The sequence below is a fragment of the Nesoenas mayeri genome, assembly GCF_963082525.1.
Source record: "Nesoenas mayeri genome assembly, chromosome: 16".
NCBI classification, from domain to species: Eukaryota; Metazoa; Chordata; class Aves; order Columbiformes; family Columbidae; genus Nesoenas; species Nesoenas mayeri.
The window spans coordinates 16,031,495-16,045,787 of NC_137562.1; the positions used below are offsets into that span (position 1 = coordinate 16,031,495).

The window sequence follows — 14,293 nt, forward strand, 5'->3', positions numbered from 1 at the left end:
TAGTAGAAATGAGTCCTGAAGGGTTTCAAAGGTGAAAAATGTAGCTTTTGTTGGGCCCTGTAAGAAACGGGCTGTTCTGACCTGCCCGAGGATGCAAACGTTGGAGGGGGACGGCAGAGGTCAGGGCGGTGGGACGGAGGAGACCACGGGCCCCTCTGCAGCCCCCGCCGCTCTTTCACTTGACTGGAAGGTTTTTGTAATTCAAATGAGAGCAGCACCCCGTAAGAAAAGGATCTCTGTGCAGTGAGAAACGCTGCAACTTATGTCACTCTCACTTCCCTTTGGTTTCACCTCCCTTCATCAGTCAGCTCATGAATGAATCTGGTCTGACCTTCTGTTGCTGTTGCAGAATTCCAGTGTAAACGTCAGTACGCTGGCAATGCCGTTTGGGAGCTTTACTGAGGAGTGCTGCTAGATGAATTCGCTTGTGATGAGGCGCAGAATACTGTCGTGCCGAGAATGTCTGTGCACGTTAATTCTGTGTGTGCCAGCCTGCAGCGCTGCTGTGCTCATAGCGTCCGTGCTGAGAGTCACAGCCTCTGGTGCTCTTAGAAATGGCTCAGTGACACTCATTGTCTGGAGCTGTGTGCACAGAGGCTGTGGAGCCGCTGCAGGCCAGGAGGGTGGTCTGGTCGAACTCCCCACCCGGGCTCCCTCATGGCGCAAGAGAAAGGCGTTTGTAGAGGGTGGTTCAGCCTTTCCTCTCACCCAGGGCCCCGGCGCGCGGCGGCGCGTCCCTGGCGGGGCCTGCCCTGCTCTGCGTGGCCGGGGCCCGGGTCGCTGCCGGCACGCGGCGGCCGTCGCGTGGTGCCGGGGCGGGAGGTGGATCCTGGCCACCGTGATTTGTTCACAGAAACCATTTTGTGGTGAACTCGTGTCGAGAGAGCCCAAGGCAATGAAAAGCGACTGGAATGCCTGGGTCCCTCAAGCACCGCTGAAAATCCCAGTGCTGTGCAGTGCCAGTATTTTGCGGCTGTTTTTCATTAACTTCGACGTTATAGACAGTATAACGCTCAGTGGCAAGGCAGATGTAAGATGAGTAAGCCAAGCGTGGTCATAACTGCATGAGCCTTACAGTGCAGGATTGGTTAAGGACAAATCAACTCGATTTTTGGAAATAAGTCAGGCATATAGGTTACATAAGTAGTGGCTATTTATCTTATGTAGTATATAAAGAAATAAGCCAGTTAACTTACTCCAGAATTTTATTCATCCACACACTTCCATAATAGTAAACAGCTGAGTTTCTGGATGCTTCTCCATATTTGAGTTGGTGTTTATCAGATCACCGTATGTCAGACTAAGAAGTGGGGAGCGAGTTTCAAATTGCCGTGATCAGTGCTTAGTTACTGATTATTAAATTGTTAGTATCAGTGGAGGTTTTGCAATATGTGTACATGTATTTATTGCTTATACAACTGTACAATTAAGAAAGTACCCACTGAAAGCATGCTTCAGATAAAAACACCTCTCTGCTGTGATACACCTGTGTTTGTTTTGCGATGGTCTTGCAGCTGCACCCGAGATGAAGCCTGCCGTTTGTGCTCGTGCTCACGCGGTCTCTGTGCGAAGAGGCGACTGGTGTCCCAGGTCCCTGCCTTGGTGTGTCCAGTGTGGGTGTTGTGGGTGACAGCCCTGCTCAGGGCAGGAGGGTGGGCTGGGGGCGGGCGGGTAGCAGGGACGGCCTTGTCCCCAGGGCTGTGGGAGCAGCGGTTCTGAAGACAGAGTTCTCCATCTTGCATTCAGATACAGTGAAGTCAGAGCCGTGGTGCACGGGCTACCAGTGTAAGTAGCTCGCTCATGTCCAACATGGCCTGACGTGGTGCAGGCTGTAACCTTTGGAAGAGAGAAGAGGTGTCGTTTCCAGAGCTGTTCAGTGGAGTCTCTGACCTCGTGCTGGTCGGTGGCAGCTCGGGCTGCCGGCCCCTCGCACAGGTTGTATTTGATGTTCTGCAGTGTACGTGACTTAGTTTTTTAAATCATCTTGGTTAGCTGGTAGTTCAGTTCCTCTTCAGGGGATAGATCAAAAAATACATATGTACCAATAGGCTTTGAGGCTTTCAAGCCAATTTGATACACAGGAAGCCTGAAATTAGGGCAATAAAAGATATTTCTGGTGCTATTTCCTCTTACTCAACACCTCTGCCTACCAGGCGAGTCCCTGTTCAGCTGTTTGCTGGTGAATTAATGTGGCCGTAGATCTGAGCGACTTCTTGCAGAGTTGCTCCCGCACAGCTGTGGCTCTTTGTTGTTTTAAGAGGATCTGGAGAAAGATGTTCCTCACAGGGGAAACACTCTGTGCAGGAATTGCGCTGTGATGGACCCACTGACACTTACGCTCTTTCTTTCTGCACCTGACACTGGTAATTTAAAATGTGGTTTTGTGGCAATATTGATACAGCAGCCAGTAATTGAGCAATGGGTGAATATGGGGTTGCCAGTTTACGGTTTAAGGGGTACAATACTAAACTCGTTAAAAGTAGTAGAGTTGCTCCAGTGTTGCTCCACTTTACATGTGTAATGCCAGCGACATCAGGGTTGCTGCTGGTTTCCAGTATTCTACCTGAGATTTCACAGCTGAAAAACCCGAATCAGGCCCCACGTGTGTGTGCTGGGTTTTGTCCAGGACCATGAGAGGTGATTGGACACCAGTTGTCTGCGTTTCCACAGTGACGAACTCGTCTGTCCGTACCGTGCAGCCGTCTCCAGCACAAACAGCCCTGTGCGGTCATTGTTACATTGAGATTGCTTATTGCATTGTCTTTAGGACTTCAGTGCAGGTGAGAACTGCAGCTCACATGTAGGATACAGGATATTTATGTTTCCTGTCATTTGCATAGAGCTTTAGCTTATAAACTGCATATCGGATAGAAAGCAAAAGAACACGGGCAGGATGACAAGGTTCAGAGCTAACAATTGAGTAACATGGGCAAGGATGCACCTGCTCTTAAAACACAAACTTAGCAAACACTCATTTTAAGTCATCAGGCTGTTTCAGCGACGCTGTGTTCCCACAGGGCTTGGAGGCTGCTCACTAAAGTCAGTGGCATTTTTGGTGTGTTGCTTGTCCTGCGCTGGAGGCAGCGGCTGCTCTGACAGCTGCAGTCAGCGCCAAGGCTTGTTCAGGTGACAGTAAACACGTGCACTTGCAAATTCTTGTTCAGATCGCTATGACAGGTTTTACTCTGGATTGCCAAGACAGTGTGCAGCCCCTATGCGGTAGTTGCAAGGTGAAGATGCTGGTGATGGTCAAATGATGAGATTCATTGTCCACGTCACCTCGTCATTTTTCACTGTGAACACGTGCTCTTAGAATCAGAATGTCTGCACTTGCAAGAAGCCGTAAGGAACGGACTGCACAAGTGAAAGCGATGGATGCGTTTTAGCACTGGCAGTCCTAGCTGTTCTGAGTCAGTCCTGGTCACTGGCGAGCGGAACAGAACTGCCTCAGTTGTTTCTGCAGCACCGTGGAACTGCAGTCACCTGTTCAGAAGGCGGGTTTCGCAGGGCTGTGCTTTCAGAAGTTGCTCGTGGCTGCGGTAGCCAGCCGCCTCATCGCCGATGTGTTTCTGTTCTCCCTTTCGTTTCCCTCCGGGTTTCGCCGTTCGCCTGCCTTGCTGCCCGAGCAGAAACGTCCTGCTATTTCTGAACATTTGAGGAAGTATGTGCCTGAGCCATGGGCACGAGAACCAGCGCTGCCTCGTCCCTGCTATTCGCCATGGCACATACACTATGCAGAAGACGGTAAATGCTAATTTTGCTTAATGAAGTTAAAGCTACAAGTCAAAGTTCAACAGGGGCTGTTTGAGAAGCGTTAGAGAGAAATCCCAGTTGCTTCAGCCTGTTTCACATGAGAAGAGCTCACAATTAGCAGGTTCTTCCCTTAGAGCCTGCTTCGTGCTTCTGCGGCTCAAAGCTGCAGCAAAGACACTTCGTGGCAAAAGGTTTTGTTGCAACAGTCGTTGGAAGGATAGTGAACTGAAGAACAAAACATCTTAATGAAAAAGGGATCTTTAAAAGGTATTATTTACTGAAATGAACTTTTATACCTAATATTCTCAATTCGTAGTGTGTTTGTGTTAGTATTTATTGGAAGGAACTTACCCAACATGCCATGGTGCAGAAGGGAAGCACTTCACTCTGCTCACTGATTTGTCAGAGGTTTGCTTGGACGCTGCAGGGCAGCTGCCCTGAGGCGAACTCTAAAGGGTGTTTGTGCATGACATGAGCAGCAGCCTCTGGAGCTGCGGGGCTGGGGAGCTGTGGGGCTGGGGCGCTGCAGTGCTCTAGGGCTGCAGGGCTCTGGAGCTGCAGGGCTCTAGGGCTGCAGGGCTCTGGAGCTGCAGGGCTGGGGCACTGCAGGGCTCTAGAGCTGCAGGGCTCTGGGGCAGCGAGTCACAGTGCACAAATATGTGATGTTGATGCAACAGCAGAATTTTGAACAAAAACAAATCCTCTGTGGGCTGCTTTCCTAGTGATCAGCACGTAGGCATGAAAGATGAGACCTTCACAGACCTTTATCAGGAGAATGAAAATGTATCGGCCTGTTTTTTCCGTGTTTTGCCCGTGTTGTGCTGTGCCCTGTTTCTGTCTGGACCCGTGATGTGGCTGTTGTTTCAGTATTCCTTCCCCGAATCCCTGGTGGTGGGTGCAGGAAGCAAACAGCACAGCACAGTTCTGCTTTGGCCGCGGTGCAGGGGGGATCGAGATCATCCTGCTGTGTCCTGAGAGCGACACTCCGAGTCCCCGAGCCCCGGGAGTGTTGTCTCAAGAGCTCCCCAGAAAGCGGACCCCTCCGACCCCCCTGCTCCCGCAGCGCCTCGGCAATAGTGAATGCATTTGTGCAGAGATGGAAGTGTTGCAGGTGAGGGGGTTATACTGAGAGGCCCCTGAAAGCTCCTCATGGAAAGTACCAAGGACTAGACTCTTCTAGTTCATACTGACTTGTGAAGAGGTTGGAGCAGAGGCTGTTTTTTCCAAGCTAAAAGCAGTTTGGAAGGAAAGCGGTGGTGTCATGTGAACAGGGCATGCGACATTCTCCATGAGCTGCTGTTTAACAGCTTGTGTTCACCGTGCTTTTTAATTTGAATGACCGTGCTGCAAAGGATTCTGTTTGCACATGAGAAGATATTGAGGACTGGGGACCAAGCAGTTCTGCATCCACTTAGTTCTGATATTTTGGGTAGGGTTCCGTTTTGGAAAGTGGATACTACTTTTCTGAGACCAGAATCTCTTGTGGCTGTCTAGTTTTATTTTGACTGCAGAGCCTGCTGTTCATGCACATCAAGTCAAATCAGAGATGCAGATCTGACAAACTATCTGCCAGGCTGCCTGCCTCTGGCCCTCCTGTCTCCTCCTTCTGCCCCCTCCTTGCTTCTGTGCTGTTCTTATTTTCTGTTTGATTTCTCTCTCTCCTTTCTCCCGCTCACATTTAATGATCTTCTCAGACAAGCGTCACAGAAAAGCTGGTTTTTAGATTAACACAGGCTCTGCTTTTTTATTGACTGGCCCATAATGGCTAATGTGATTTGCACTTCTGTGTATCAGCTTTCTATTATTAGACCCGCTGTACTGGGACTAATATGCAGGTAACTATTAGTCGCCAGTGGAGCTGCTAATTTTGTAGATTAATTAATAACTCCAAATGGATTTGTTAATCTCTTTTTCGTTGGAGCCTACCCTGTGAAAGGCTGACAAGCGGCAGAGCCGTGGCTGAGCGGACACAGACATGTGCCCCTTTTAGTGCTGGGGGTCAGACAGGAGACGTGTTCACTGTCTTCCAAGCGAACAGCAGCGGCGCGGCCAGCCCATAGCTCCGCGTTTGGTTCGGGGACATTGCATCCTATCGGTTGTGAGCCGCTGCCAGTCCCAGGAGGCAAAAGGAGAAAGAGAAAGCTGAGTGTGCGTCAGCTGACACGGGCATTGCGCAGAACAGCCCCACTGTTAAAAGCCTTTTATTATCAAGCTCTAACAAAGCTGCTTTGTGCAGTAAATACAAAGAAATGACCCCCTTTCCCCTCTCTGTCTCAGGTGGGTAAGGAAGGTCCGTGTCCCTTGTCCGCAGCGCCCCCCGGGGCTCAGGCGCTGTGTGGGGCAGAAGCCGCTCGCCGGGAGCGGGGAGGGGGCTCTGTCCTGCGCGGGCCGGTCCCACTGCCTTCCCGCAGCTCGGTGCTGGTGCCGTGGACGGGGAGACTCCCCGCGCTCGGCTCAGAAGTGCCCTTTGCCCAAGGGTTGCTAATCAGCGGAGACTTGAGGCGGAAATCCCATGCAGTGTGCTTTGCTAGACTCGTTCCCCGGGAACAAATACGTCGTGGGTATGTCAAGTGCAAGCGCAAGTAGGTCCTGACTTCCAGTAGCCAGAATTATGCTTTGAAGACTGATATTTGGATCACTGTCCATTTGGATCTGGCTCAGAGCTTTTTATTGATTTGCCTGTTAAAGCTGAAGTCGTGCAGAGCTGAGGGAAGGGAAAACCTGGCCTAGGTGAAAAGTTCCAGCACTCTTTTGGCTGGTTTTAACCAAATGAAGTATGGCTAACAGAATAATGTGTCTCCAGTGCTGCCTAGCGACTTCTGCTTCCCTCCCCGAGCCTGCTGAACTTGCCCATAGGGCGCGTAGCTCTGACACGCCGCGGCCCCCGCAGCGGGAATGGCCTTTTGTCACTCTTTGCAGTCCTTTTTGCGGACATACGTCTTGATGTACATCAGACATGCTGCCTCCACAAGGCAACAGGGAGAGGGAAAACCTTCTCAGAACAAACAAACAGCCCCTCACCGTGCTCTCTTGGTAGTAACAGATAAGTAAGTCTGGAAGTTTCAGCAGAGCGAAGACATTTATGGCAGGCAAAACCAACAGCATTGTAGGAAATGTCGTGTGTGTTACCCTGAGTGTAACCCCGAGCCGGAGCTGGGCGGTGATTTGGTGAGTGTTTGCATTCTCTGAGTATTAAAGGTCAGCAGCTGTGTTAATGGGAACCTAGAGGATACAAAAGAGTGAAATCAAACTGTATCAGCCATTTGAACATAATCTTTTTCATGTCCGCAGGCATTTCTCCATCGGATCCGCCAGAATGCTGTGGACAAAGCTGAGAAGTACATAACAGAGGAGAATGTTAAGGTAATTCTTCCATCTTCCTCATTTTCTTGGTAGGGAAAATGATATGTAATGAAAGGATAGATCCAGGGATATGAATGTCAAATATCCTCATGTCATATTGATGCTTATTATTACACTGGTTCCCTAGGGACGGGGGCTCGTGTTGACAGTTTATCTGTCCGTCTGTCAGCCCGTTCCTGTAGCCGTCACCTTCCAGCAGTTTGTCACCCCAGCAGCTCTTTTCAGTAGAGTTTGACAAAGTGTGGTGTTGTCAGAGGTACGAACTGTTGGCAAGATTTGTGGAATGGTGGGTAGAGGACAGAGAGGCCTCTTCGTTTCGGTGTGTTTGGGAGGAAAGGCAGGGCAGGCACAGCCCGTGTCCATTTGTTTGACAGTATTCAGTTGGCCACTTGGCACCTACTGTCTTCTGCAGATCTGAAACGGATAGAGCTTCTGAGAAGGAGGCAGGAATGTTCCTTTGTGTTCTAGTGGGAAGGAATATGGGTTCTTATGGGAGGACTAAGTATTGGGAGACCCTTGCATAAGGAGGTTCCTGAATGAATTTTGCACTGGAAAGCGATACAGGATAAAGAACATAGGTGAGGTGCTTCTTTCTCTAGTGCCTGTGGTCACAGGAGGACTTGTCATTGGTTATTTTTATCAACACAAGCAACACTTTCCTTCGGTATTCTGTCTTACAAACTCTCATTGTACACATGTGCATGTGAAACCCAAACCCTCTCTGTACACATGTGCAGGTGAAACCTGATGATCAGTGGGGCCAGGTGCAGTTTGTTTGCCTTTAGAGTCTTAACTTCTTGGGCCTGTATTTGATCCTGTAGCTCCCAAACACCCAGTAAGTTGCCGTTTGCGGGCCCGGCAGTGAGCGGTGCCGTCCCGGCTGCGGTGGGCGTGCGTCCCGTGCGCACGCCGGTGTTGCTGGGGCAGGCGGGCCCGGCCCGTTCGCTGTTGGCCCTGCGGAGCGGCAGTGCCGCGGGATGGGTGGCTGGCGCCAGCAGTGCCGCGGCAGCGCGGGGGCTCGGCCGCCCGCTGGCTCCAGGTTCGGAAGCCCCGGCTTCCCAGAGACTCACCGTCCGAAGGAAGTCTGGGGGGCTGAACGAAAACTAGACCAGTGATCAGTGACAGTAGATCTCGTGTGCAAAAGGTAATCTCTGCATGGGAAATACTCTTAACCAGCCCCTTGCTAATGCGATGAACAGCCACAGATGTGGATGAAAGTTATTATTCTATCATTATTCATATATCATCAAAATGAATAATAACTGTGGCTGCCACATAATTGGACGCAGTGCCCGTAAAGGCCGTGGAGAAGACTCTGAATTTTCTCTGCTGATTTGAATGTATTTGTATTTGAAGTTTCATCGGAGTCCTCTGGGGAGGCACCACTTCATTTTTGTGCTATTCTTGAAGTGCCTGGGGGGTCTTTTTGAGGCCACTGTGAGACCTCACTTATTATAGCAGTATCCAGCTCTCAGTTACTGAGCTTCTCTTCAGTAATAAAGGGCCTATGCCTAGTGCTGGTGAAAGAGTCACAAAGGCACAGTTTTCCTGATCAGAAGCGATATTTTCTCCCCCTCCTGTCCCCTTTCCTCCTCTTCCCTAAATAATTTCATTATCTGTCTGGCAGTTGAAAGATATTTGTTCATTCTTCCCTCCTTGTTTCTCCTCCTGGCAGGCAGAGGCAGGACAAGCCAGGTGGCGTTGGGCTGTCCGGTACTCTGGTGTCTTGCTCACCCGCGGGCTGCGCGCTGGCTGGCAGCAGCAGGGGCGCTGGCGGGGACCGTGTACGTTGTTTGGCAACTTGTGTAAGGAGCAGCCTGTCTTTTCCGCTCCTCCTTCATGCAGCAGACGTGTCTAGAGGAAAATACAGGTTATTCTGGCGGTCACTCTCCTCTGAGCAAAAGGAGAAAATGCTTTTTAGGATAATTTGAGTTATTGCTCCCACTATTGTTTTTGCAGGTTTTTTGCTGGCACTGAGCGCTGGAGATCTCAGTGATCTTTGGCCACTCTATCTATCTATCCACTGCACGGAGTCCTGCGCCAGGCGCGGGCTCTGCGAGCACCGCAGTGACTAGCAGCTGCAGCAACCTCCTTACAAATGTGTCTAGTTTATTTGCTGCCTCGTGTGGGAATAACTCGATTGATATGTTAAAATTATGTTCCATCCACAGCAGGGCACTGATGCTGTTTTACTGATACGGTAGACTGAAGGCAGTACGAGTTGAGGGTGTACACAAGCCGCCAGACATAAGTCCTTGCATGAGGCTTATAAATGGCAACTGTATATTAGATATAGAAACATATGCAGTTAGAGTCTCTCTGCTGCTTTGATTGCCAGTGACTCTCCTTATCTGCAAATTGTGCTGCAAGCAGAGCTCTACTGACCACCGCAGAATTCATTAGATTACACAGATATTCCTTGGATCAAAAAGCACCCCCTGAAGACTGCCCGAAGGGTAAAATCATCCCCGACAGATGTTTTCCTCCTCCTGGTTAATCTCCTTTTGGCACAGCTTCTGGCAAAGCCGTGCAGACGGAGGCTGCCGTGTCATCACATCGTTGCAGCGTGCGACAGAGCCCTCGCATGCACGGGAACTCTTCTGGGAGCAATCCAGCAGGCCGAGCTTTCTGCCCTTTAGTTTGGTCCAGAGCCATCGGAGCAGATGCAGCGCAGTGGAGTGTTTTAGTGTATCCAGAGCTAGCCGGGGCTGTGAGGCAGCCGTGTGCAGTAGTGGTGAGCACACTGCTGTACCTGCCGTCTGGACTGAGGGGGCAAGGACAGGGGAGGTGCAGCAGGAGTTTGATAGCAGAGGGTATGGGTTGCACTGGGTACATGCGGAGAGGAAGGGTCCTTGAACTCCCAACCTTGTCTGCCCCTACAGAACCAGAGAGAAACCGGTTTTAAACCAGGAACTGAAGTATCATTCCTGTCTTTAATGATTAGACTTAATTTGCAGATTATTGCTTTTCTAAGTCACTGTCGCGTCACCGGTCACAGGCTGAACAGTGTGACATCTGGTGCATGAATTCCACTGTGTGAGGCTGACAAGCTTCGTGTTGCGGTGACGCGCTTTGGGAGGTGAAGGAGGTGTCACAAGAAGGAAAGACAAATTCCGTCCTGCTTCTGTCTCCTGCAGAGTGGGTTTGGTCCTTGTGATTCCATTCACCTAGTTGGTCTCACAGAATCTTCTCTAGACTCGGAAGAGGTTGCTCAGGTTCACCATGCGCAGGTATCTGGCAGGATAACCTTCATTTACAGCAGGTGCTGCAGTAGCAATGAACATTTCGGTGTGGGGCCAGGAAGAGGGCAGTGCAGAGTAATTCATTCTGTGAGTCCCTGCCCATGGTTTAAATCCTATCACAGCAAGTCCAGAGTCACAATCTTTTGGTGCTACGACTTCAGCAAAACACTCTCAGATGTATTAACAGCTAGCGATGGTTTTCTCTTTATATTTCAGATCTTATTTTCGAACATTGAAGACATTCTTGGTGTTCACAAGGAGTTCCTGGCTGCCCTGGAGTTTTGTTTACAACCAGAACCGCAGTCTCAGCATGAACTGGGAAATGTTTTCTTGAAGTTTGTAAGTACAATGACCTGACGCTATCTGAACACGCAGTTTCCTGCCACGGGCTCCCGCGTCTCCCAGCCAGCCCCAATCTCCAGGGCTCGTGGCGATACTGCGACAATGTGTGTCTCGTAGGGAAGTCGTAGGTAGGGTGGGAAAAACCTTGTGAATGAGGCTAGAACAATGGAATCCACATCACACTGCCTGAACAACCAGGTATTTTTAGAAACTCTTCATTTTTCCCATTGATTATTTTTTCCATATTTTCTCACGCAGCCGATCACCTTTGATTGCCAAGAATTTGTCCACTTTGATTCCAAAAAGCAGCACAGTTTTGAGGAAATGAACATTTTTTGTGTGCATTTTAAATTAAAAAGAATTGAAACCCTCAAAGATCAAAATGCAAACCAAAGGGCAACACCTCATTTAGGGCAGTTAGTGTCTGTGCACACATTTATCCTTTAGTAGACGGAGGGTAGTGTGAGGTGGCTTATCTTGCTGAGATGCAGCATAAGTTACACCTTGCAGCCTTTTGCCATGACGTAAATGAGTACCTGCATTCTGTAGCTAAACCGTACATAAAATCTGGGTTTTGGACTCACAAGGCCAGCTCAAGAATGCCGGATACAAAGTGTGGGGGAGTTGTGTGGTACAGGTGCACCGTGCCGGGTCCGGGCTGTTTAGAACGTTGGTTTGCTCGGTGCCCGAGGCTGCGCGGGTCCTGTGCGGCTCTCCCGCTGCAGCCCGCGGGACCAGGCGTGCCGACCCGTCGCCGCTGCGGGGCCGGGAACACGGACCGTGGGCAGGGTGCTGCAGTTGCAGTTCACGATCCTGCCCTTGCTTCTCTCTTTGGAACTTGTTCCTTGCACTGTGAAACTCTTCCTGTGGTAGGTGTTTGTTTTGTCTTGAACTTGGCCTGGTTTTCAGTCATGGATGCGTGCCATCCACTGACTGCTGTGTATACAGAGCACACTGTATATGCAAGATCAGTTATTATACACCTAGTTACAAGCTGCACTAATTTATATGCAAAGTTACCTAATTTACATCTGTAGTGATTTGAAGTTGTGCATTTTTTCACTTGGAGCAGCCCCCCTGAGATACAGAAAAATTAGAAAGCATGTACATAGCAGCCATTTCTTCAAATTCTTATTAACTGCATTAAGCCACAGGCCAACTTCCTATCAAAATACGTCCTATTATGCTTTCATAATCAAAATTCATGCTTTCACAGTTCATCAGGTTGGAGTGGACAGCAATTACGCAGCCATTCATTACTCACAGAGCTTTACCAACACCCCCAGCCCCCTCGTGTTTCATTTTCATTTATGCTGTGACAATTATTGAAATAACGTCGGAAAGTGTTGTATTGAGACCATGGCCAAGAATTGCACCAAATCTGAGGACTGACTGTCAGCTGCTGGAAAGCATAATGCTGGACTTAGTTAAGCCTTGAATACCTATTAGAATCATTGCCTACAAACAAGATGCGCTGTAGTAATGTATTAATATTCGTTAGCAAAGGTATCAAAATTAAATGGCTTTTGAGTAGTGCTGTCAGATCATCTACTGTGTTTCAGAGTGGCACCGAATAACCAGAAATATTAACATCCTGCCATTTACCAGATTCAGCCCTGGTGTATTTGCAGAATAAACTATTGGTTCAAGATTTTCTAACCGAACTTAGGACGCTATAGACTTGCTTTTGTCACCAAAATCAGGTCTAGCTGTGTATGCAGTAGATTTGCTGAGTAAGAAGGTGCCATTTTTATGTGTTCACATCTCTGACCATAATTGCACTTCAGTGTAGAGTAACTGCAGGTTCAGAATTCCTGGGCTAACATCTGTAATTATGTAACTGATAATTTCCTCACCAAGGGATGGGAGAGCCCGGGACTGCGTGTCACCCAGAGAGGAAATTAAACACTCCAGACACCGGGTAATTTAAAGCATAGTTCTCATATTTGTGGGTCTGGTGCATGCGAGGAGGCTCGGTGAGAGCACTCGGGTGCGTGGCGTTATTGCACCGACTCGAGCGCTGCAGAGGGGTTTTGTCGTGGTCGGTGTGTAACGTCCCAAAGTGCGGGCGCTCCGGGCTCAGTGGGGAGCCCGAGCGCTGACGTGTGCGCTGGGGCAGCGGATGCTGCTGTGTTAATGTGACTATTTTTAGTTGCAGGCGCGCTGCTTGTGTGCGTCCCGGGAGCCGAGCGTGGCTGGGAGGGGGAAGCGCAGCACAAACTCGTGTATCTGTCTTCTCACTCTGTAACTCGCCAGTTTTTATGATTTAAAACAATCCTGTGTTCTCAATAGCCTCTTTCCTATTGTGCTGTGGAGCCAGTCCTGCCTTTTCCTGCATCTGGTGGTCAGAAGCTTTTGTTTCTTTTCAGCTTCCCAGTATTAAACTCCAGTACTAATAGGAACAGCTGTAGATAAAGGATAAAAGTCTCCACCATCTGCATTCCAGCTCTTTACACCATGGTCTTTGTTTTGTACCATTGTTGTTTTGTTTGGACACACATCTATTTATTCTCAGTTCTTCCTTGGAAGTGCAAGGAGGAGAGAAAAATTCTGTCGCATCAGTGGTAAAGCAAAGCCCAGAGCATTTTCGGTCTCCGAGTGCGTACATCCATCTGCCCAGAATGCTAAATCCTCCTAAACCAATATTAACACCATTTCTTTTCCATCTGACAGTAGTGAAGGGAATGGGCAGAGCGTGCAGCTGTGTTCCCACGGATCCCTGTTAATTAACCCCTTCAGCTGGCAGCAGTTTAGTTGGGGTCCCTGTGGCCGTCTTGGCAGTAGCCGGGTGCTGCCGGTGTCTCCAGCTGGCACAGGAGGCTCCAGCGCTCTGGAGAGCCCCATGAGTCCAGTCAGAACCCCCCAAAATTGTCTTCCTGCTTGCAGGGAGGTGAAAATGTTCAGACAGAATGTTTGCAGGCCAGGATCCTGAATGGAAAACGAATGATGTGAACAGCACAGCAGACGGGAGGGCTTTGTCTGCACGGCCTGTGTTACCCGGCAGAGCCCCACGCTGCTGCATCTCCGTTATTTTGATATGCGAAGCGGCGTGTCTGGGCGCCTCTGCACCGCACTGCGCTGTGGCACAGGAGCCACCCCGAACCAGGGTGGTTTTGGCTTCTGAATCATTTAAGCTGGCTGCAGCGCTGTCTGTGATTCTGGAGATGGGTAAAGCAGAACGCGGGGCTGCCAGCAGACCCCTGTTCATTAAACAGGCATTTCATTCCACTGCGTGTGCTGGCGGGTGTCTCATGTTCCAGTGTAAGTACCTCAGTCTGGTTGGGAAGCCATCTTTCCCTTCCTTTAGCTTCTGCAATGTCTTGGCTATTTTGTGTGTATTTGATGAAATTCCTCCATTTAGGGAGGCTGTTGTGGACAGTTGGCCCGGTGGTCAGTGTTGCATTGAAATGCCTGTTTCAGAACACAGAGTGGACCGGGCAGCTCTCTGGGGTGTCCCCGCAGCCCTGGGGACGGGGGTTTCCAGCCGGCATTGTTAGGGTTCCCTTCCAGACCGCGGAACCTGTTCCGGGGCCTGGCTCTTCGCAGCCCCGTTGTTCGTCCTGCGGAGGGTCAGCGCAGCTCCGGCGTCAGCT

The 14,293-nt window shown here is 49.9% G+C and overlaps 1 protein-coding gene across 1 annotated transcript in view; it reads left to right on the plus strand.

Moving 5' to 3' along the window:
- The window catches only part of PREX1 (phosphatidylinositol-3,4,5-trisphosphate dependent Rac exchange factor 1), a gene marked incomplete at both ends in the record, with an annotated part of 113,193 nt that overhangs the window by 38,927 nt on the left and 59,973 nt on the right, over nt 1-14,293 (plus strand). Inside the window, 2 exons of the mRNA XM_080354510.1 lie at nt 7,045-7,116; nt 10,575-10,697. Coding sequence (XP_080210636.1) covers nt 7,045-7,116; nt 10,575-10,697 — 195 coding nt within the window. The remainder of the gene's footprint in view (nt 1-7,044; nt 7,117-10,574; nt 10,698-14,293) is intronic.